Raw genomic sequence first — 23412 nt, 5'->3', positions numbered from 1 at the left:
GCTAGCGGTCTGCTGTTTATATTGTCTGCGCCGCTTTGTTTTACTGGTGCAGTTTCAAGTAATTAGTTCCCCCTGTGAGCTGCCTAATGAGGTGTGGATATGTCGCAGAGCAGCATGTGTGTGCGTGTATCTGCTTGTGAGTACCTGTGTGTGTGTGTGTGTGTGTGTGTGTGTGTGTGTATAACAGGATTGTGCTAGTATAGGCGCTCGTTAGGATGACTTGAGGTGATTAGGCTGAGCTGCTGTACCAAGTGCAGAGTTAGTCACCTGTCAAACAAAGAAAAGAGGGAGAGAAAGGATAGTGGAGTACGTGAGAGAGATGAAGAAACAAAGAATGAAAGAAGGGACAGAAAAGGAGCTGAGAAACCTGTGAGAAAAGAGCGAAAAGGTGGAGAATGAGAAGGACAAGGAGCGAGAGCAGAGAGGTACTGGGGAAAAGCTGACACTGTGGATATATTAGCTAATGAAGTGCAGGTATGAAAAGACAGAGAGATGGAGGGAAAGGTGGAGGTGAAAACCCTTCCTGTTATTTACCTAATCCCTCTATCACATTTTCCATTTCCCCGTCTCTCTCTCCTCCATTTTGACTGACAGTCTCTTTCACTTAAATATATAACTGTGTAACTCCAAATTAAATTTTCACCTGTCCCTTCTCTGTCTCACTCCATTATTTCCTCCATCCCATCTCCATTCCTTTCTCCATTCTCCCACCTCTCTCTCCTCTCCTCCTCCTCCTTTTTCCCCCTTACCATCTGTCTCTCCCATCAAAACAAGATATTACACCACCCAATCCAACAGTAGATATTCCCGTCCTGCTCCTGAAGAGAAAGCGAAAATATATAAAACCGCAATTTTCAGATTTATGGGTCATGGCCAGAAAAAAATATAATCATGAGTGTGTGGAGAGGGAAGGAGAGGCTATAGCGAAGGACAAGGTGGGAAATAGTGAGATGAAGTGGAGAAAAGTAATGGTTTAGCAGCAGAGATGCATCTGGGAAAAATAAATTATCTCATTATCTGCATTTGTGTTTGTCTTTTGTTTGTGTAGTGCACAGAGATAAGAAAGCTAAATAAGTAAAAGTAATACAAATAAATAACTAGCTGAATGGCTCTTCCTTGTGTTTCAGGCTGCTGAATGCCAACAAAATTAACTGTTTGAGAGTCAACACCTTCCAAGACCTGCAGAACCTCAACCTGCTTTCACTGTATGACAACAAGCTGCAAACTATCAGCAAAGGACTGTTCACCCCTCTGCGCTCAATCAAGACTCTGTAAGTACACACTCTATATGAGAGGAGAACCATGCTTTTTTTGATTGATTTTGTCCGTTGAGAGCACAAAGGGGACAATTTATTATATTCAGTGCTGCACATTCATCTTCATGATGATCAAGGAAAGATGTACCAGACACTGGCGGTTTAGAGGGGGAAAAAAATGCAAAAGCTTTGATGGATTTTGGTTGAATGGGGAATGTTTTGTATCAGTCGCAGAGGGTTGCAGAGCATTACAAAAACACATGACACCTCTTCCCCTCTCTCCTTTCCCTCTCTCAGTCATCTGGCCCAGAATCCCTTTATGTGTGACTGTCACCTGAAGTGGCTGGCTGACTACCTGTTTGACAATCCTATCGAGACCAGTGGAGCACGCTGCAGCCACCCCAGAAGGCTGGCGAACAAACGAATCAGCCAGGTTAAAGGCAAGAAGTTCAGGTGCACAGGTAGGCGACGAGTTCACACAGGCACACCTAACACGCACATACAAACACGAGCAAACATGTAGCGAGTCACCTCATACTAAACAGTTGAAAGGTACGGGTTCAAGCTGCACAGGTAGAGCATTCACGCTCCATCTCTATCTCCCTCTGTGGTGGTGCTGTGTTACTGTTATTTCCTTTGATACGAGCCGTGGGTCTCACTAATTACAACACAAACCAATTCAGTATACTGAAGCAGCTCAGTAACTACCTCAGCAGGGATTGGCTATAGACTGTGATCGCCCACTTGTGTGAAATTATGACTGCATGCACTTCACTTCTTCAGTGCTGTTGCTCTTCACATTGTTTTCCTGTCTTAAATACAATGTCTTTTCATGGCTTATTGGAAATACATTTTTAAAATCCCTTAACAGACATTTTATAAACTATTTGAATTGTGCTAAAACGGAGGTTGCGAACAAATTGTCGGTTTACAAAGCAGATTTCTGTCAACTGACGTAGCTTCAACAGTCAATGATTGTATAATACAATTATCAGAAGAGGATGAAACTTCTTCCCCTTTATTACGCAGCAGCATTCTTACAATTTGATGTAAGGGTATCCTGTGTTTGTTTTATAATGAGCAACCTAGTGGTTGTATAACAGTTTAGTTATGTTAACAAGTAGCCACCTTCTACTGTTTTATTAGGAGCATGAAACCTTAAGAAAAACATACCAGCAGTCCTGTAATGATGAAAGAGGAAGTACCCAAAAAAATGAAAAACAGATTTTTTTTAAGCACTAAAACAATTGTTTCCATCACAATCATCTAAAAAAATTTTTAAAAAAGTGCATCTCTTAATGACTATTTGGTGACATGACATTTCCACCGCTCCGGTTTCCTAAAACGCTGTGCCCCAGCCTAAACTGGGCACAGCTTTAATAGCAGAACCAATACTAGTAAATGGTGGCTTTTATCCAAAGTGCTTTTTAGTATCATGAGCACGTGTGCTATATTTTTAGCAGTTGTAAGGAAACCCCTGATGGAGCTAATCACGATAACTACATTACAAATGCTCCTGAAGCTGGTCCTGGCAGTCCTCTTTGCTTCAGCCCCTCCTCTCTGCAGTCCCATGCCTCTCCCTGCATCTTCTCTTCCTCTATGGACCTGTATGGACATTTTCGCTATTGGTGGACAATTCTCTGGTTCTGCCTCCCTTCCTGTGTGGATCTGCAGCTGTCTGTTGCCTCTCCTATCCTGTATGGACCCTGATCCCTGACTGAATGGTGCAGCTCTCTGTTGCCCCGCCTTCCTCCTGTGTGGACCTGCATTCTGATTGGTTCGTGCAGCTGTCTCTTGTGCTTGATCTAACCATGTGGCCCCGCCTATTGTGACATCACATGGTTCCGTCAAGCGCCAGGGACCGCGCAGCACACACCCACCTGCCTCTCCCAGCCAATCACACGCCTTGGAGCAAAAATTGGGGGCTTTACACTTCTGTATGTTTGCATCCATGTGTAGGGCTTCTGATCCATGGGACTATGACTGTGGTTGAAATAAATGAGCCATAGACAGATAATCAATCATCAAAATACTATGTCAATCAATACTTAGCTGGTGTTTTACTTTTGGACAATTTAAAGGTGCCCTGTGGAGTTTTCATGTCAACAAACAAAAATTATGTTTACAGTTAGTGTTTGTCACCAAAATTGTATGTATTCTTGAGGTCTAACAAAGGTTTTGAATGCATTCCCTTAATCTGAAAACATTTGCAAATCCATCATTTTTTATATTTTAAATGGTGCATTGTTTTCATCCATTGCTCGCTAGCTCACAATCTTCTTTTTCCTTGCCTTTTGTTGGCACATTAGATCATTGTTTTGCACATTACCATCACCAACCTTTGATGAATGAAATAGATGTGAAACGACAGCAGGGTTGTGTATTGCATTGCTGTCTCCATAGCACTGCTAGTGGTCAAAAAACTCCACAGGGTGGCTCAAAGTGGTTCAAAAATATCTACATTCACCTCGACTGCTCAACTGTCAGCATAAATTTGAACTCTACACATCTTTTTTTTTTTTTTCAACAGATGCTTTTGCCCTAGTGTTGTTTGCTTTGGGAAGTCTCTTTGTGGGGTTTTAGGCCACATAAAGAGAACTGCTTGGTACACCTTTCTCTACCGTCAAACTTTTCAGTGCTTCAGTGATTAGCATGGCTAATTCCCCCACCTCTCTGCAGACCCTGTTACCTTTTTCTGCTCCAACCGAGGAAGACGGAGAAACTTAAAAGAACAAAAATCAACAACCCACCTTCCTTTCTTTGCTTTGTTATTTTCCCTCCTTTCCTTCATTTCCTATTCTCTCCCCTGCTCTTTCCTCTCGTCCTTTCAACTTGCCAACCAACAGGGTTTGCGGCAGCCCAGAGACGTTATTCCAAAATATCCTGCCACTGAAAGCTAAGCTGAGCTAGCCACATCCCATAAAAGATAAGACATCACTTGGCGAGCAGTCATCATCTACGGGGTTCAAATCAGGGTTGCTCACCAAAGAATCTCACTAGGTGGTCTGAGTTGTTTAACACTGACAAGCAGAGAACAGCCATACAGGGTGTGTGCCAGCAGAGAGTGCAGAGAGAACGAAAGAACAAGTAGTCTTTGCCAGCGTAAGAAAAGTCTGATAGGAGGGTGGTGAAAAACAGAAAAGGTTAAATTGACAGAGAACAGGCAAACAGCGAAGCTGGAGGGAGAGAGAGAGGGAGAGGAAGAGAAAGAGCGATAACCGTGAGAAATACAAAGAGCGTATGCGGTGCACAAACACAAGTGCTGCATGATGTAAACCAGGTCTATTCCACAGGCACTGATGGTCATAAATAATATCTGCTCACATTGTATCTAAATAACAGAAGTGGTCTCTGGCTCACCATGTTAAACAAAAACATCCGGGGTTAAACCACATTTATCTACAAGATGGTTCCATAAAACCACCTGGATCTCTGTTTGTTAATTAGATTTACAGTGGTAGCATACAGCGTTACCCCTCCCTGATCAGCCCCACGCCTACCCTAAACAGCACAGTGCTGCAGGAGCCGTAGATATGAGTTAAGATCATTCATGTCTCACAAATGACTGGTTATATTTAACAACCTTTGGCGGCTGAAATTAGAGCAAAAGTAGAATTTTCCAAACAGTTAAACTCCAACAGGAAACGGGTATTGATAGCCTGGCAGTGGAATCACTACATCTGAATATGCATGCATTCTTTTTTACTATTGGCTGTGTCTTTGTAGGAATAATGTGTTGACCTTCATTATAAAGTATATATATAAGTCTAACATTAAGAACTTTATGTCTCTCTGGCGTCTCTTCTCTTCCCCTCCATCACTTTTTCCCTTTTGCCTTCTGTCTCCTACTCCCCTGTTGATTTAATTTACTGGGCTTTTCTTTTTCCTCTGTCTTTGTTTTTCTGTGTCTCTTACATCACTTTATTTCTCTTCTGGTCTCCTCCTCTTCCTCTCTCCTTTGCAGGCCAAGAGGACTATCGCAGCCGTCTGAGTGGCGAGTGTTTCCAGGACCTGGTGTGTCCGGAGAAATGTCGCTGTGAGGGCACCGTAGTCGACTGCTCCAATCTCAAGCTAACCCGTATACCTCCTCACATCCCCGAACACACCACAGACCTGTAAGTTGACTAGTGTTTCCCTTTTTACACGCATATATGACAAGACATGATGAAATATCAGATTGAAAGCCATGTGTTAGACTGCTCTAACCTGAAACTATAAACCACCACACATCCTTAAACACACCACAGACCTGTCAAGAAGTTCTTCACGTTCTCAGCCACATGCACACACAAAAACACAAACGCCAAGGCTCACGTACAGTACGTGCAGATATACACAAATGCACATATGCAGTGCACACACACATGCACGCACTGGCTGCCTCTCTCTCTGTCTCGTTGCCTTTCTCAGTGCAGTATCATGAATGTCAGTCTTCATTTTTAGCTTCCAGACCAAAATGTCTCTCAACAGTCTTTTCCATCTTCCTCCAAGTCCCAAAGGAGCCATCATGATGTCTGGCGAAGGGTCTCACACTAGAATACTGAGTAGACCCATGGATCATTCATTTCACTGCTGAAAAATGGAAAGGGAGCAACAAATCTGATTGTGGGGAAGGTTAAAAAGTCTGTATGTGTTGAGAATCGGTTAGAATCACTGAATATAGAATACGTACACGTTTTTAGTAGTTGATTAATTGATGACAGGAAAATAATTTACAACCATTTTGATAATCAGTAGATTTCAAGCACAAACAATATTCTCTGGTTTCAGATTCTAGTTTATGAAGATTTATTATGTGATTGCAAACTCTGGATTTTTGACAGCATCTGAGGACATCACCATGGGTGCCATTAGTTGTATGTTTTCTAAGAAAATAGTTACACAGTCCCCTCCTGTGTAACGATACATAATGCGCTGGAGCTACTAAAAGAAGGCACAATATCAAATGCAAGAAGACTGCTGTGATGTGATTTCAAAGGGAGAGGGTCAAAGACTTGGAAAAAAAAAGCTCATATGTTATAAATACACAGAAACTGAGACCAAAACTGTGACTTAAGAGAAAAGTGCTGCGAAAATCTGCAAGACCCATTTTACTTTCATCACCTGGGCCTTGATTGAATATTCAATAAGTTAATATTTTCGCAGAGGGAATGGGAAACCAGCCAGAAACAGAAGTTTTTCCCAATAATGCTAAATCACAAGCAGCTTTAAAATGCAGGCGAAGGAAGGAGCCTCTGCGATCGCTATCACTGTGGCACTAAAGGAGAATAGCTGAAGTATAAGAGACCATTGCAGCAGATGGAAGATTATTGCTATAGTATCACTTATGGAGGTTAGTTGTATAATAGTGAACTCAACCATGGGTGCCACTTTTGATAACTAATAATGCCAGTATCCCACAGACCATTAGCTCCTAATTCTTCTGTCTTCTCTCTTTGGTTTCTCTCAGTGAGCGCTTGCATCCTCCGTTCCTCCCTCCTTTTCTCTCTGTTCATTCCCACAGTGCTTCATGTCAAATATATACACTTTGTCCTTTATGGTTGGTTAGAGGGCACATCAAAGTTTCTGCCATTTTCGACACCCTCTCTCTTTCTGTTTCTCCTGCCTTTTCCGTAAGAACACAACCAACTACTGGGATGTTGAAGGACGCAAACATGTACACACACAGACATACACACACACACACACAAGCTGACAGTCGTGCCCTGTAACCTGCCTTATCAGGGGAAATCAGGGAGGTTATGGCTGAGCTGAAGGCTTATATATATTTTTTGCTCTCTTTCTCTCATCTGTCTATCTTTCTGTCTTTCCTTGTGACTTTTCCCACTAGCCATAAAAATCCTTGACATCAGCCTTGATAGTGTTCAGTAAGTATGAAAGAATCAGTCTTAAGAGAATTATTTGTACTCAATAAAAACTACTGTGTATTCTGAGTTGATACTGAGGGTCCTAGATCACAAGATAAAGGGATTAGAAATGGTTCATTTGCTCTCTACATTGAAACTACGGGAATCAACCCAGCAGTAAAGACGATGTGATTTCCCTGTTTTCCCCGATATACGTTGGACTTTGCAATATGTCCTTTTTAGTTTGTCTTTATCCAGGTTGATCCATCTTTTAAGTTCCCCTGTATCTCATTAGAAAGTATCCCCTGCAGCTGAAATTTCACTTTCTTTCCTCAATTTCTCTCGCTCTGCCTCTTTTACACACACACACACACACACACACAAATAGCATCCTTTTAGCAGCACCCTTTTAGTACAAATTACCTCAATAAAGCAGATGTCTAGCTTCCTATCTCTCAAACTGTTTTCTCCTGGCTTAGGGCAGTGTGGGTATTGATGACCGTATAGAAAAGATTAATTTCTCTTCTCTTCTCTTCTCTTCTCTTCTCTTCTCTTCTCTTCTCTTCTCTTCTCTTCTCTTCTCTTCTCTTCTCTTCTCTTCTCTTCTCTTCTCTTCTCTCTTCTCTTTCCTCCCTTCTCTGGTTTTGTGCTGCATTATACTTCAGCAGTCACCAAAGGCCTCTTAACCTTCACGCAGTCATTCCTCCCTGACTTGCAGCCTCTCTCCATCTTGTTTTTGTGTGTGTGTGTGTGTGTGTGTGTGTGTGTGTGTGTGTGTGTGTGTGCGCGCCTTGCATGATCACGTGTGTCTGTTCACCCGAAGCACTTAGGTTCATGAAAGAATAAATGTCTAATTCTCTCCCTCTATCTTTCTCTCCGTAGGCGGTTAAACGACAATGAGATTGCCGTCCTGGAGACTGTGGGGATGTTTAAGAAGCTGCCTAACTTGAAGAAGATGTACGTATGCATCTGTGTGTATAAATCTATAAACTCTCAGCTGTTTCTGATTCTACAAATGGGGCGAGGGGTTTATCAGTTAAATCATGCACGCATTTATCCCACCTTCCCTCATCTGAAAAAAAGGAGGTAAAGAGGACCAGTGAAGTGGTGATGGGGATATTGTTTATTGTTTGTCACTTCTAATGGGATGGTGCTCTTATTCAGTCTTTCCCCTGTTTTATCTTTTGGCGATAGAGGAAGGAAGGAATAGCATTGCAATTACAAGACAACTGAAACAAGAACAGATTGATGAGAATAGGTGAGGTGGATGGACAGAGCTAAGGAATGCAAGAAGAACCAGAAGTGAATAGGGAGAGGAGGGAAGGAAGGAAGGAAGGAAAGGTGATGGAGGGAGGCCAATGGAAGGAAAAGGGGGAAGGAAGTAAGGAAAAGATGATAGTAAGGAGGAAGGATGGGAGGAGGATAATGCGGGACAAAAAAAATGTACGAAGAGGGCAGGAGTGAAAATGAGAGAGACATGAGTGAGGGATAGAGGAAGAGGAGTGGCTGGAGACAAGCAAGAGGATGAAAGGAGAGAGAGAGAGAGAGAGAGAGAGAGAGAGAGAAAGGGAGGAAGGGTGGGTCTGAGCTACGGAGGAAGCGAATATTAAATGGAAATAGAAGATGGGCCTTCAGTTCAGATTTACAGTCATTCCTTATCTACAACCTACTCTAGGTGTGTGTGTGTTTGTGTGTGTGTGTGTGTGTGTCAGAGTGAGATAGAGAAAGACAGAGCAGAGCAGAGACCAGCAGTTGATTTATTGGAGAGGAAATTGCTAACCATCTAGCAGTGTCAGTGACGATATAGATTGGCTAGCACTCATTTCCATTTTCCTTCTCTCAATTCCTTCCCTCCCTTCTTCACCTCCTCTCCTTTCCTCATTTCTTATCCTTGCATCTCGCCACGCCTCAAAATTTTCTCTCATCCTGTTACTTTTCTTTTTACTCTAAGGTTGCCTGCAATCATAATTTTTTTTAAGTCTTTTTAGCCATCTACCTCTTCTCCTCTCCTCTCCTCTCCTCTCCTCACCTCTCCTTCCCAGCTGATAAGAGGAAGCACAAAACTAGCGATGAATGAAAGATACAGTAGTTGTGATAGCCATCGTCTCAAGTTATTGTCTCTGTGTCCAAATGCTCTCTTTTCATTTTCATTTTTCTCATTGTCTGTGCAAGAAAGAGAGATAGCGATCATTTTCAGTTGTCTGTGACCACTTGTCTCATTTACTTTTGTGTGTGTGTGTTTGTGTGTGTGCGTGTGTGTGTGTGTGTGCTTTGTGAGTTATAGTGATGGTTGTAAGCTGTTATCAGTATATCTATTGTACAAGGCGAGGACATTAAGATGAAAGAGAGAAGAGTTAACATTTATTAGTTGAAGGGATGTGATTGATTACTGCAATTAAAGTGTGAATACTGTGTGTGTGCGTGTGTGTGTTTGTGTGTGTGCGTGTGTGTGTGTGTGTGTGTAACACTGTTCATATGTGTTTGCATATGCGGTTACGTTTTCCCACTGGTGGTGTGTGTGAAAGACCTCATGTAATTAAAAAAACGGAAAAACCTAAACATGCAAAACAACAAACTCTGTAATTGCTTTGTCCTTCCTGCAGCAACCTGAGCAACAATAAGTTGAGGGACATTCGTGAGGGTGCGTTCGACGGAGCTGCTGGAGTTCTGGAGCTGCTGCTGACAGGAAACAAGCTAACTGGTCTGCAGGGACGCATGTTCAGAGGTCTCACTGGCCTGAAAACTCTGTAAGTTGTTTACATTAGTGTGGTTTGATTGTGTGCAGTTGTGGTCTGCATGTTCAGAAAGTTAATATTATGCTATTATGTAGGCTACACGTAAGTAATCCCACATGTTTGAATCTTCTTCCCTACACTCCACAGAGTGGAGTAATGAATGCTAATGATTTGTTCCTCGACATAAAGAACAGAACAAGCTGTCCTGATTGGATACATGTAGAAAATAATGGCCATGTAATCACCTTAAACCTGAATAAAGTTACAAACCTTTACTCACAGCTACATGACTGAAAACAAGACCATCATATGATGAGTATATGCCAGTCGTGTTGATCGTGCAGTCAAGTGAATTAAGGCTTTTGAAGTTATCAGTACAGCAAATCATGCTGTTGACTGCTTCTACATTTGACTATATATACTTTAGTTTTTCTGTTTAGTGCAATATTTCCTGCAAAATGGCCACCAAGCATATTATGGTTGTGACTGCCAGCTGTGAACATCTTACACCGTGCAGACTAAAACTTGTGTTAGCATCTGACTCATGGTGGACTTCATTAACCTCTTCTTCCTCAGACTGAGAGGAGAGGAGCAGGTTTGTTTACTCACTCACCCTGAAATCAGGGCTAATGACAGCATATTGTTGTTCCTCTAATTTGGACACCCACCATAAACAGGCTAGCGTCCAATTAGGGGTTACAGGATAGCGTACAAAATCATGAGCTAATGTTGTCTGTGTATGCTCAGTAATGACTAGCTAATGCTATCGTGCATATATATATACGCCGGCTAATGACTCTCTAATGGTATCATGGCTGTCTCTGTATTATGTTAAGAGGCTCCCTGCTCCAGTAATAGCCTTGCTAACTAGGTTAGCCCATCCCAGAGATTGCTAATGCTAACTAACTCAGTTTGCCTGGTCCCACATGACTGAATGTCAAAAGCTAATGTCATATTACAGAGTCTGTCACAGTTGTCTTATGGGAACTGGTTTGAATTTAGTCCTGCTTTCTGTTTTATCTTTTGTTCATGTCATTATAGGTTAATTCTCTTTTATCCTCTTTGTCTGACCCCTTTTATCCACCAGAATTATGTAAATGTTGTACTTTTTATTCAACTTTTTTACAGACTAAGTGTCTGTCATCCCTCAAGGAAAAAAAAGAAGTATAACCAATTCTTGGTTCATCAGTTCAAAGTTCTTAACATTAGGGCAATAAGATTTACGCAAAGACTAGATTTTATTGTGGTCTCATTTTCAAGGTGTAACATAATGTGTGTCAGCATTCAGTATTTGGTCCTTGTGTTTCCAGAATGCTGCGGAGTAACCAGATCAGCTGCATCGACAACAGTACGTTTACTGGTCTGAGCTCAGTGCGTCTGCTGTCGCTGTACGACAACAGGATCTCCAGCATCGCCCCAGGAGCCTTCTCCACCCTGCACTCCCTGTCCACCATGTGAGCCATACCTCTCAGCCTTTCTTGCTCTTTATATTGTATATCTGCTTTCTTCATTTCTATCCCATTATTTCTGCTCTCTCTCAATATATGTCACAATCTCTTTTATTCAAATGAAGCCACATCTCTCCCCTCCTCTGTCTTTGCTTCTTTCTTCCTCACGCTTTAATTTGTGTGGAGATGTCGACTGGTGAAGTACAGAAACAACTGCCACAAAGTAAAGTTATGGCAACCTTTCACTTGCCACGTAACACTAGTGTTAGGAGGGAGAGAGTGGGAGGCAAGAGAGAAGTGAATATGTATGTGTTTTTTTTTTTTTTTTTGTCTTCAATCTTCTGACCAACTAGATGTGAAGTCTGTAAATAATAGATTTCACCAGGTCAATAAAACATTACAGGTTGATTTTTATATACTTTTTCTTACCGTGAACAGAGACATGCCAAGCCCCAAAAAAAGTCTCCTCACATCCTCTTTACTCTCTCTTTCCCTCCTCTGTGTTTTCTTCCCTTGTTCTGCCTTTTGCTCTTGCTCTCTGTCCTGCTATGTACCTGTCATCTTTGATTCAAGTTCCTTCTTGAGTCTTCTGGGAGGAAAGGTGGAAGACAAGGGAGGGAAAATGGGGACAGTGGAGGGGGAGGATGGATGGATGCACTGTTGCATAAACTCAGGATTGCTCAGTGGGGCTGTTGGGGATTATCACTACTCCAATGAAAAGATATTACATTTCCCTCAACCTTATCATTGTCACCATTCTTTTTTTTTCAGCAGTAGTTCAGTGGCCTTGTAGTAACACTTGATTTTGTATGCACCACCTGGCTTCTGTTTGGCATGAAAGAAAGACGGGTAGTTTTTATTTCTCAACCCTTTGTTCTTAACACTTCCTCTGTTCATTTCTTTATCTTTCCTCTGTTTTTCTCTGTCTCTCTCACTCCTACAATTTCTGATATCTGTCTCAATTTTTAGTGCATTGTTTCCCATTAGAGTTTGTCCATTTAATTAAAAGATTAACATGCTGAAAAGGAAGGAAGGGATTTAGCTTAGGTCTGGTAACCACGCCGTGAGGTCAATTCATTACAAGGAAACGAGGAAATAACTCGTCCCTATCTGTAAAAGCACACCATTAATATTGTAGCACAAACAGCAACATTCAGGTTTATTAGTTGGGCAGTAAGGTGTAAGGCAATGTGCCACTTGCACATCTCTAGACACAAGATGGAGGCAACCCATAAGCGATAAAGAAGCACGTGTTACTTTCTAATACACTGCTAATATTTAATTCCCTTAAATTTAATTCATACTTGTTATACAACCTGGCAGCACCTCAAAATCTCAATATCTTTTCACTCACTGTTGATGCTTTAAAATTCATCTCTGAACTCTTGGCAGTTGCAAAACATTAAAAGAAAATGTCTTGCTGTCACCTAGATGTGCCAGAGCAGTGAAGATGTCTAGAGCAGTTTTAATGTGCCACCTTTCTGCGATGTGCTGCTAATGCTCTCTGCTATCCCTCCACACTCGGTTTAAATGTGGTTCAGCATAAATATTACATGAGCGGTCTTACAAAAGCAACACGAATGCAATGAGAGGTGATCTAAAATGAATAAAATGGGCAGATAACCTTTTCTCTTCTTTCTCTTTTTCACAATTTCTCTCACTCGGCCACCTTTTCTTTTTCATTCTCCGTCTCTCGTACTTTACAAAGTGAATAAAGATAAAGGATAACCTTTTCTCTTTCCTTCTCTTTTGTTCTTTCTCTTCCTCTTGCCTCTTTGTCTTCCATCTAAATGTATTCTCATATTTATGCCTGACCACAACGCAACAGTTTCCCCAGCCTGCAGAGTATAAATACAAATGATATTTTTAATCCTCATACATTCTTACTATTTCAAAATTTGGAATAGCACCGGGCAGAAGTAGCTAATGATCTCTTTATTTTGCTTTGTGTCCTTTTGTTGTTGTCAGTTTTCTTGCGCTGCTTTGTATGCCACAGTCTTGCTAATCTGTAGTGAGTGCAGGTTGTCTTGACGGATGGTTTCAGCTCACTCACAGAATTCATGCATCAACATATTGTTTGAAAAGGCAAAATTCAGGGAGAACATTTAGCAAATCTGCATCATTTTGCTCTGATGAATTCATTACATTCTGGAGAAAAAAGGATGCACTGTGGCTATAATTGTGCAGCAACATGTTTAGGAAGCTACCAATATCGGCGTCCATTTCTGTTTCAATGATTTCCTTATCTCTTGCTATTGTTGTTCCTGTTTGTTTCCATAGTAACCTCCTGTCCAACCCGTACGTGTGTGATTGTCATTTGGCCTGGCTGGGTCAGTGGTTAAAGAAAACCAGGGTGGTCAGTGGAAACCCTCGCTGTCAGAAGCCAGCCTTCCTGAAGGAGATCCCCATCCAGGACGTGGCTACCCCTGACTTTACGTGTGACGGTGAGCCTCTCTTTGTGTCTGTCCTTAAAGTAGGATCATTGTTTGTTTCTGTTTCGTCTTTAGTTCCATAAAAATTATTTGAAATAACAGTTCTTAGACATAAACCAGGACAACACGTATTATTATTATTCTACTAAGTTACACAGGATGTGGCTGCACATCCCATATGTATTTGAAACCACACCGGAGAAGGTCACAGCCTGAAACCTGAAAAAAATAACATGTCAGTCAGCAGCCATGTGTCCTGCACAGATAAGCGCATGAGTCAAGTGACTGAAAAGTAAATGAAATGTGTCTGTGCATCATGTTTATTCATCACAATTACTGAATACATTCTCCTTTTTTCAATAGATAGATACATTTCTTCAGCAGAGTTATTTTATGTTTGGTGGTAATGCCTAATATACAGTAACTCTGAGTGAAGTATCTAAAGTCCTTTTAGAGACATAAAGCTCAGTCACTAGAGGAAGGTAAATAAAGACTCCACATTACTAGTGAAACTAAGAATTTCACAGAAATTCCTGTCGCAGTGCAGCACGAGTTTGTGTCCAAAAGGTCAACAGAAAATACTCTTTATATCGCTTGAGTGTGAGCACCCTAAGACTAAGCCCCAATTCCTACATCTCCCCCCAGAAACATAAGAAAAATCAATTGTTCTCAGGGAGATTTTAGTGATATCACAATGAAATCTTGTAACATCCCCAGGTATTCCAGGTCTTGTGGTTTGCACTGGACTGATCTGGACATATCTTCAAGTCAGATTCTTGTCTCCTCGTGTAACAGTCCTTCCAGATACCCATATCAGAATCCTGCATTATCCCTTGTCTTAAGCCAGCAGATACACACACACACACGTGCTCAGCTGCGTATTGTGAGGAAAGAATGATCAGTAACCACTGGCAAACAGCAGCCTTCGATGACATCAGCTTGTGGTTTCTACAGTGACGTTGCTGTTACCGCAGCGATGCCTGCCTATAGCGACTCAGGCCGTCGGCTTGGCCGCCAAAGTTTGATGCCATAGGCAGAATGTGGTCTGGCTCTGCTGTGTATTACATCTTTCCTCCTTTTTTCCCCCTTTTTTCTTTTCTTACACTTTAAAGTCTTTTCGATGTCCCTCTTGCGCCACCATGTTCTGCCTCTCTCTCTCTCTCTCTCTCTCTCTCTCTCCTGAGTTTCTTTGAATTCATTACACTTTTCTAATTTCCTGTAGCTGTGCTGCAACCATTTACTGAAAATGAGTTTGGAAAGTAGTTAGCTGGGTTGGCTCAAGTAGAGAAACTCTAAGATGGTATCAGATCTTAATATTTATCCTTGCATCCTGCACACACGCACACACTCACACAAATCTACCTTCAAACTCACTCAGCTGCACAAACATATATTTGAATGGTTAATACCACACTCAAGCCCTGTTATTTCTATCCTTACAAGGACCTTACAATTCTTAAAGCAAATGTCTAATTTTAACTTTATGCTGATCCCAACTCTAATCTTAATTAACATAATACAACATACAGAGTCGTTATGCAAACTAATTTCTGGACGAGCTGAGGAGCTGTCATACAGATCTAAATCCTTCGTGTTAATAGGTTTTTGACCTTGAAAACCTGTAACTTGATATAGATTCTTTTTATCTATCTCTTTTGATCATCACCACCATCAAATCAGTTGTTCTTTGGCCCCATCAGTTCACAAAGGTTTGACAGTATCCTGCTGACAGTCACAAAAACGAACTACCAAACAGGGGCAACACAACCTCTTGGCAACACTAAAATGTCCACACTCTGAAGGTGTAAATCTCAAACTAGTTCTCAAAAGAACAGAGGCACAGAAACACACACACACAGACACACATATATACAACCAAGGTCCCCGTGTCCGGTCTATTTATAGTTGAGTAAAATGACTGTTAAGTTGTCCAGAGGCAGCCAGGGGAAAGGTAAAGTTAATTGAATTTGTGAGAGGATATTTAGCGCACATTTAGATGTTAGTTCAATCAGCCAACTGTAGAGTGAGTCAGCCCACGGCTACACATCCCTGTGGACTTGCTGGCTGCACACATCAGATAAGACAGGCACATATACACTTACACACACAGCGCTCTACATGCTGGCACGTCGACATTTAGACAATTAGAAAACTACAGTCAGTGAGAAAATGGCCACAGGACAGGGGGAGTAGGTGTTTAACAAACTAAATGTGCACCACACTCACCCACATACACCTATAGTTACACACATACACTATATCACTGCAGTACATGGCAGCATATAGGCACACAGGCAAAAATAGCCAAGTATGAACATACACGAGTATAAACTTCTCTTTCCTAATCTTCTTTCTCTCTCCACGCACACACCAACTCCGATTGCAGTTGTGTTATTATTGGCTTAGTGACCGCTCTTCATTATCCCTCATTATGGTTTTAACTCTGCGTGTTTTACATTTGGGACCACAGTTCAACTATTTACATACTGCAGTGCTAGATTAAAGCTGTGTGTGTGTGTGTGTGTGTGTGTGTGAGTGTGTGAGAGAGTTAGTCTGTCAGTCAAGGAAATGGAAGCAGTTTCAAGCCAAGAACAACTGCTCTAGTCTCTGATCCTTCTTATCGCTGAGTGTTAGAATGATTACAGTCACTCAGATGTTTTTTGTCCCGACCATGTGTTTGTGTGTGTATGTGGAACATAGCTGCTTAGCCTGACCTGTTTTTTTTTTTTTTCACAGCAAGAGTAAAAGTGTCAGTTTAAAGAGGAATAGAAACAGGGTAACCATGAACAAGTTGCAAGTTCCGCAATCTTTAATACAGAAGTTTGTTGTAGAAAGGGGTGAAATTTTCAGAAAGAATGTTCAGCAAAAAAAAAACAAAACAAGAACAAACAATTTTATTTTTGAGCTGAGTGACGTTAATACTTTGCTATGACAGAACAGAACAGTACAGGTAGTGCACGGATAGATGACTGCAGGACGCACCAACTCTCATTTTGTTGCTGTTTTTACATGACTTTACAAAGTTGTTACGGGGCATCCTATCATCCTATCAACATCTGTTCGCTCTTTCTCCAGGATCATCTGAGGGGGTTTTAATATTACTGTGACCTGATTGCAGGTCCTGAGCCAGATGTTGAAACACAAGTGCAGCTGATTTTAACAGCCTCTGGTCTTCTCTGGATTATAAGTTACTCGTAAAAAAGTGCTGAGTCCAGAGTTTAGTGGAATTGACTGAGTGCCACACTTACAGTTTAGTCTTTGTATATCTGTCTGTCCCTTTATCTGTCTTTGTGCTCCCTTTTGCGCTCTCTCTCTCTCTCTCTCTCTTTCTCTCTTTCTTGCCTCTCTTACCCCGTATCTCTCATTCTACCTGTCTTCTCCCTCCCTCCATCTGTTGCTCTTTTTTCTCTCTCGCATCTTTGTCCATTTTTGAATTTCTCTGTACTTGCCTTTATCCCTTTCTTCCTTCTCCACCTCCTTCTTTCTTTTGTCTCTCTCTAATTTGCCTCTCTCTGTTGCTCTCTCTACCCCCTCTCTCTCTCCAGGTGCTGAGGATAATGGTTGTCTTCCTGCGTCTGGTTGTCCTGACGTCTGCACGTGCTCAGACAGTGTGGTGCGATGCAGCAACAGAGGGCTGCACTCTCTGCCCAAGGGCATTCCCAAGGACACCACTGAGCTGTGAGTCGCACACAGACACACACACACACACACACACACACACACACACACACACACACAGACCAACTGAAATATAAGGATCTACCTGTCCAAATATACAAAGGCAAAAAGTGATGAACATAACAACAGACATGTACACACACACAAACAGAAATTTCTGTCAATGCTTACTCTCCAATAACATGCAAAGTCACAACCACGCGCACAAAGACACACACAGTCACACACTGCTGCAGCGCAATATTGATGCAGCAGTTTGCCCTCTGCTGCTTCAGGAACTAACAAAGCATTTAGTGAATGCACACACACACACACACACACACACACACACACACACACACCTAGAATGGGTTGTAGGCTGAGTGCTGCAGGTACCAGTGTGTTTATGTGTGTTGTTTGAATGTTGAGGTCATGAATCTATGAATCACCACAGATATTTATATTTATATGTACAACACAGATTCAGATACTGTCTAATATGATGTGTTAACAAACAGAGAGAGACAGAAAGACTGCCCGAACAGTTACCGACATCTGAAAGGGGATACTAGGTCCTTGGGTTACTTTCCTAGAAAATAATTTTTGAAATTGATTTTTTAAAATAATCATTTTCCAAAGTTGTTATTGCCAAAGATACCTCTAAAGAAGCCAAGGTCTACTTTTTATGTTCAAAATCTTTGCCAGAGTAGTTAAAGGTTTTCCAGACTTTTGTCTCATACAACAATGTGATATCCTTTTTTTTAGATTGACTGATAAGAGAGAAACAAAATATGCTTTTATTTCTAATTATCTCACACAGGTGATAATAGTGTTCATTATTCATTTGTCTTATGATTTCTCAGTATATTACAACTTGTAAATTGCTTTGTCTTTGTAATTCATTTCAAGCCAGTAGAAATCCTTGTGATGAGGAAAGAGGCCAATAAAGGAAATGTCTATAATGATAGTAATTGTTTCAATTGATGTAGGATAAAGCAACGGTAAAACAATGTTAATCGAGATTCGGGAATTTAGAAAAAAGTAGGATCAAAATCTCTGGTCAGGAAAGGTGAATTATTACTCGCACGAACACACACACAGAAAACCCTCTAGCTGTGAAATAGGCCTGCTCTGCGGGGTCAATAGCAGTGATTAGGTATTGATCAGGCTGAAGAAGACACTCCATCATACTGTCCACATGACCTACTTATGACCTGAGAGAGAGAGGAACAGAGACCAGTGGATCATAAAATGTGTGTGTGTGCTTGGGTGTATGTATGTTTGTTAACTTGTTTCTCACACACTCAAAAAACAGAAGAAGTGGGTGAATATTGTGTATTTACAGTTGTTGGAATATGTGTTTAAGGCTACATGATAACACTGCTCCTCCTGTTTAGTAGTGCAGATTTACATCCCAGCACTTGTTATCTTGTTGTCATCTGGTGAATTCAGAGGGATAATAATCTTGTACATAACATAGATGCTACAATCCAACCTGTGCAGGAGTGTACAAGCTGACTTCAGGTGACATCAGTGTGAAAAGAGTAAAAGAACATTGCCTTATTGAAAAAGCTCTTGTCTGGTATTTGAGTCCACGTCATTCTCTTTTTGCTCTCTTCGTGCGTTTCCTGTCACTCTCTTCAGCTAAAAACTGGTAAAATGAAAATGCCATTAAAATGAAATCTTTGAAATAAATTAAATTAAATTGAATTAAATCTTAGTCTTTGTATAAAGGACTCGTTCTTCATTGCGGGATTAGTTCTTTGTGTTCAGTGTGGAAGTACATTCACGATTAGTTTAGCTCAGTTAGCTTAGCATAAAGACAGGAAGCAAATTCTCTCTCCTGAGTTGTTGTATTCTGTGTTTCTTTGATTAATCCTTACAAAATACAAAACAAAATGTAAAAATGTGACAATGACAAGTGCTGGGTGAATGGATAAACGTTTTGAACTTTGGAGAGCGAAGCCAGCTGTTTCCCCTCCACTCTTTATGCTAGGCTAAGCTAATCGTCTCCTTACAAGCAACTATGTGAACACACAGACATGAGAGTGGTATCAGTCTTCTCATCTAATTCTTGGAAAAAAAGCGAAATCAAAGAATTTTTCAAAATGTGGAACTATTCAGTAGCTGATCACATTCAGAGAATATACCTGAATATTAAAAAAAACATTTACATAAAGGACATGGCACTCCTTAGGTAAATATTAAGGTAGATTTGAGGTACTTCCCCTCATTCCCCTTCCCACCAATGCAGCTGAACCTAACGCCCTCCTCCTCTCATCTGCCTTTCACCGTCCTCCAGCTTCTGCTCACTTTAGTCACAGAAGCTGCAAAACCAGAAGTTTTCTAAGATGCATTGCTATTTATTCCCCCCCATAGGCATATGTTTGTATATATACTCTATGTAATTCACTCTACATTAACTGTGTACCTTCACTTGCAGTTACCTGGAGGGTAATATGCTGACATCTGTGCCCAAGGAGCTGGCATCCCTGAAGCAGCTGTCACTGGTGTATGTACCACTCACATAACCTTGAACAGAATACGCATGCATACGACCTGATTATGAATGTAAACAGTATGCCCTGTATGTGTGTGTGTCTGTCTGTGTGCATTTACTGTGTGTTTCTATCTACACAGGGACCTGAGCAACAACAGCATCAGCACATTAGCCCCGTACACCTTCAGCAACATGACTCAGCTAGCCACACTGTAAGTTACTATGGTAACGCACACACCCCGCCCATGTCTTTGATTAATCTTCTTCTTCTTCTTCTTAACTTATTTTGTGCTGTGCATGGATTTTACGTCAACTTACTGATTTTTTGTGCATCCAGGAAAAGTTGACTGAGCACATTTGCTTCTTTTCCAGCGACTCCTTGTTTTATATTTCATACAGTTGCACTGATTCACGCCCGGGAGCTGCCCAGTGCAACCACAGACTTCTACTGTTAGCCCCAGATAGCATCACTGGAACACTTCCTGTTTTAAATGCTTTGCTCAGGCACAAGAGATGAGCTAGAGGTGGAGGAGAGTGTTTTCACCTTTCACTTTCCACATTGGATTTTCCAGTCTGTCAGTTAATGTGTTTATTTATGGACAGGGGATAAGACTTCTTTCTCTAACATTTATGTCAGTTGTTAACCTGAAGTTAGAGGTCTGAAAGATGTGGGTGTTTTTTTCCCCCCTCTCCTCTGAGACACTTTTAGGCCTCATGAAAATCAGTGGTTATGATTATGTAGAGCAGCTACTACTGCCTTAAAGATAGATATCAGGCAGCTCTTTACACCAAGATCATTTTCATACCCTGTGCTAAATTATTTTAATAGAATGATAGCACCCTGATACAACCAACTTTGTCTCGTTTGACCATGATCAGAATTCTGTCCCTAAATTTCCTTCAAAATTTTATCCATTTCATTCATTGCTACACTTCATTTTTGGTTCATTAGCAGATTTAAAAGGAAAAATTAACCATGGTGTGGGAGGTCAGATTTGCCTCTGGCAGTTTTTTACCTACTTTATTAAATATGTGGCCTCCATGTAAATTTCCCCTTGTTTAACCTACATCAGGTTCTGTACTGAGTACAGTTGTAAAACCAAATCTGCTTTGTCATCTCTCATGTCTTGTTTTCTCTTTGCCTCTTTATCCTCCCAGTCCCTCTACATTGATTTTGAAAATATTCAGGGATATAATCTAAAAAACAAGAGAAGTGAATATGTGCAAGAGAAATAATATTGTGAAAAACAACATTCTGAGTCAGAAACTAAATGTTGTGACCTTGTGAATATCCTCTGTCTTCCAGCATCCTGAGTTATAACCAGATTCGCTGCATCCCGGTTCATGCCTTCGACGGGCTCAAGTCGCTTCGCCTGCTGTGAGTAGGAAGCTTCATCTCTGAGTGCTGCAGTGGATTCAATATTCAACGCTCCCCTTTGCTAGTTATGGCACTGAGTTAAATCAAAGTTTAATCATTCCCCAGGTGTCAGGCCAAGTGGCATGTTAGGACCCAGTCACAAAATGAGCCACAGCCACCCATTCATTTGTTGTTTCAGGGTACTAAAAGAGATAAAAGTGACAATCTCTCATCTCCTCTTTAATACTCCCTCTCTATCTGCATGCTCTCTCCCCTTGTGTCCCCTCAGTCTGTCTCTCCCTCTCTCCCCTCCATCCATCCTCTCCTCCTTTTCTCTCTCTCCGCCCAGTGTCGCGTTTGATGAATCGACCTTCAGCCTCTGTTTCTCTCAGTCATCCATCTGGTTGTCCACCCTCTGTCTCACACACCCACACGCGTGCACGAGCACAGTGCACGTGAATATTGGTGTCTGACCATCCCTTCGCACATATACAAGCAGCAAAACACACACAAACGTGAACATACACACACCGTTTTTGCAGTACACACACAAGCATGAACGCACATACACACTCGCACCATAAATATTCATTGACAGAATTTACCTTTGACTTTAATACATGCTACATGTAGCATTTTGAATGGTGCTTCATCACTGTCAATTTAACAGTGACAGCTTGCTGTAATAGATGAGTCTCGGACTGAGATCATGTCTGGCTCGTTGTCTTAAAGGTTCATCCAAATTACCCACTAATATTTAGTGGCACGTAGCCATGCAGATAGATTTACTTAGATTTATGTAGTTTTGAGAGATCCCCCTGCCTCCACCCTGATGCAGTGGAGGAGAATGCATCTCATTTGTGGTGCTCAAATCATTGGAAAAATTATATTTGAAAAAATCTGGAGATGGCTTCTCTTCTCATCCTGTTGTTTCAGTCGTAATTAGTTCCAAAGAAGCAAGTTTTTTCTTTATTTTGTTGCCACTACCTTTTTTTTCTTATTGTTGGATCTCTCTAGCTCTCAAACATAAGACTTCATTGCCCACAATCCCTGGCATTTCATATTTCAAATGCAGCTCCTTCTCATCATTAAGTTGTGTATTGTCTCATATGCATATTGAAGAGGATAAATAAGTTGAAGGTGATGTTTACATCGGCAGAATCTCTTAGGACTTCTCACAGTGCTGGGGCTGATGGTCTTGTAGAAGATACTAATGTCTCTAAATGAATAAAGTTCAGATATACTGTTGAATGTCAAACTCTATGGAAGTAACTTTCAACTGAAAGCTCTGCTGGCATGATATAATGATTAGAGATCTGATTCCTGTGCTTTGTATTAATCTCTGTGGACATTTCTTCCTGATTTTTTTTCTTTTTGGCCACCTCAGTTTGTTTTGAAAGAAAAAGTGTTTCCCCCTCAGAGAAGTCAGCTTTGTTTTGTTTCTGGCCTTTTCTCTACATATTGACCGTATCTCTTACAAGGCTTTCACCTTGCAGAAGTTTAGTGATCGTTTTTCTTTTTTTTCATCCTTCCCTCCTTTCTTCCTTTCATTTTAGTTGATGTTGCCGTGGGGACTGCTCCCTCTCTGCCCCCGCATAGCAACTGGTTGCCAGGCAGCCATCACTGTCACTTCCTCATTACCCACAGCCCCCTCTGGGCCAGCCTTACGCGGGGGCTGTTAGACCACCATACATAGTCGCACAAACACACAGAGAGATGCACACAAACATGTAAAGACTTTAACACACACACAAGCACAAATTTGTGGAAAGAGACACACATATATGTGCACACACGTGTACGCTTGCATGCATAGCGTACACACTGAACTTAACATGCACACTCTGAACTATGCACACACACACACACACACAAACTTTTCCAATAGTGGTGGTTTGATCGCTGTCCCCTGCTACAGCCCTGCGTTTTAATGGAATGTGAACTTATATCCAGCAGGCAACACACTCAGTTTGCGAGACACAAAGGAGACAAACACTCTGCAGTCCCTGAGCCCTTAGAGACAAAGGTTTTAGACACACAAATACACACATTTACATGCACAAACGTGCACGAAAACCCAAAGGCGCATAAGAAAAATGCACATCCTCTGCCTGATACACATCACAGCCTGCAGTTTGCCCCTGCCCCTCACACACACACACACACACACACACACACACA

The 23412-nt window shown here is 41.4% G+C and overlaps 1 protein-coding gene across 3 annotated transcripts in view; it reads left to right on the top strand.

Annotated features, from left to right (window-relative positions):
* slit3 (slit homolog 3 (Drosophila)) overlaps window positions 1-23412 on the top strand; it is a 242787-nt gene that overhangs the window by 186414 nt on the left and 32961 nt on the right. For all 3 annotated transcript variants that reach the window (XM_071458286.1, XM_071458287.1, XM_071458285.1), the window contains 11 exons: window positions 1128-1271; window positions 1554-1717; window positions 5221-5371; window positions 7985-8059; window positions 9706-9849; window positions 11148-11291; window positions 13566-13729; window positions 17263-17395; window positions 19818-19886; window positions 20015-20086; window positions 21181-21252. In XM_071458286.1, the coding sequence (XP_071314387.1) occupies window positions 1128-1271; window positions 1554-1717; window positions 5221-5371; window positions 7985-8059; window positions 9706-9849; window positions 11148-11291; window positions 13566-13729; window positions 17263-17395; window positions 19818-19886; window positions 20015-20086; window positions 21181-21252 (1332 nt within the window). The remainder of the gene's footprint in view (window positions 1-1127; window positions 1272-1553; window positions 1718-5220; window positions 5372-7984; window positions 8060-9705; window positions 9850-11147; window positions 11292-13565; window positions 13730-17262; window positions 17396-19817; window positions 19887-20014; window positions 20087-21180; window positions 21253-23412) is intronic.

Source organism: Trachinotus anak, unplaced genomic scaffold (assembly GCF_046630095.1).
Source record: "Trachinotus anak isolate AG129_WGS33_773 ecotype Australia unplaced genomic scaffold, CSIRO_AGI_Tana_v1 ptg000021l, whole genome shotgun sequence".
NCBI classification, from domain to species: Eukaryota; Metazoa; Chordata; class Actinopteri; order Carangiformes; family Carangidae; genus Trachinotus; species Trachinotus anak.
Note: the sequence above shows the minus strand (reverse complement) of the source record. Positions and strands in the feature narration are given on the sequence as shown.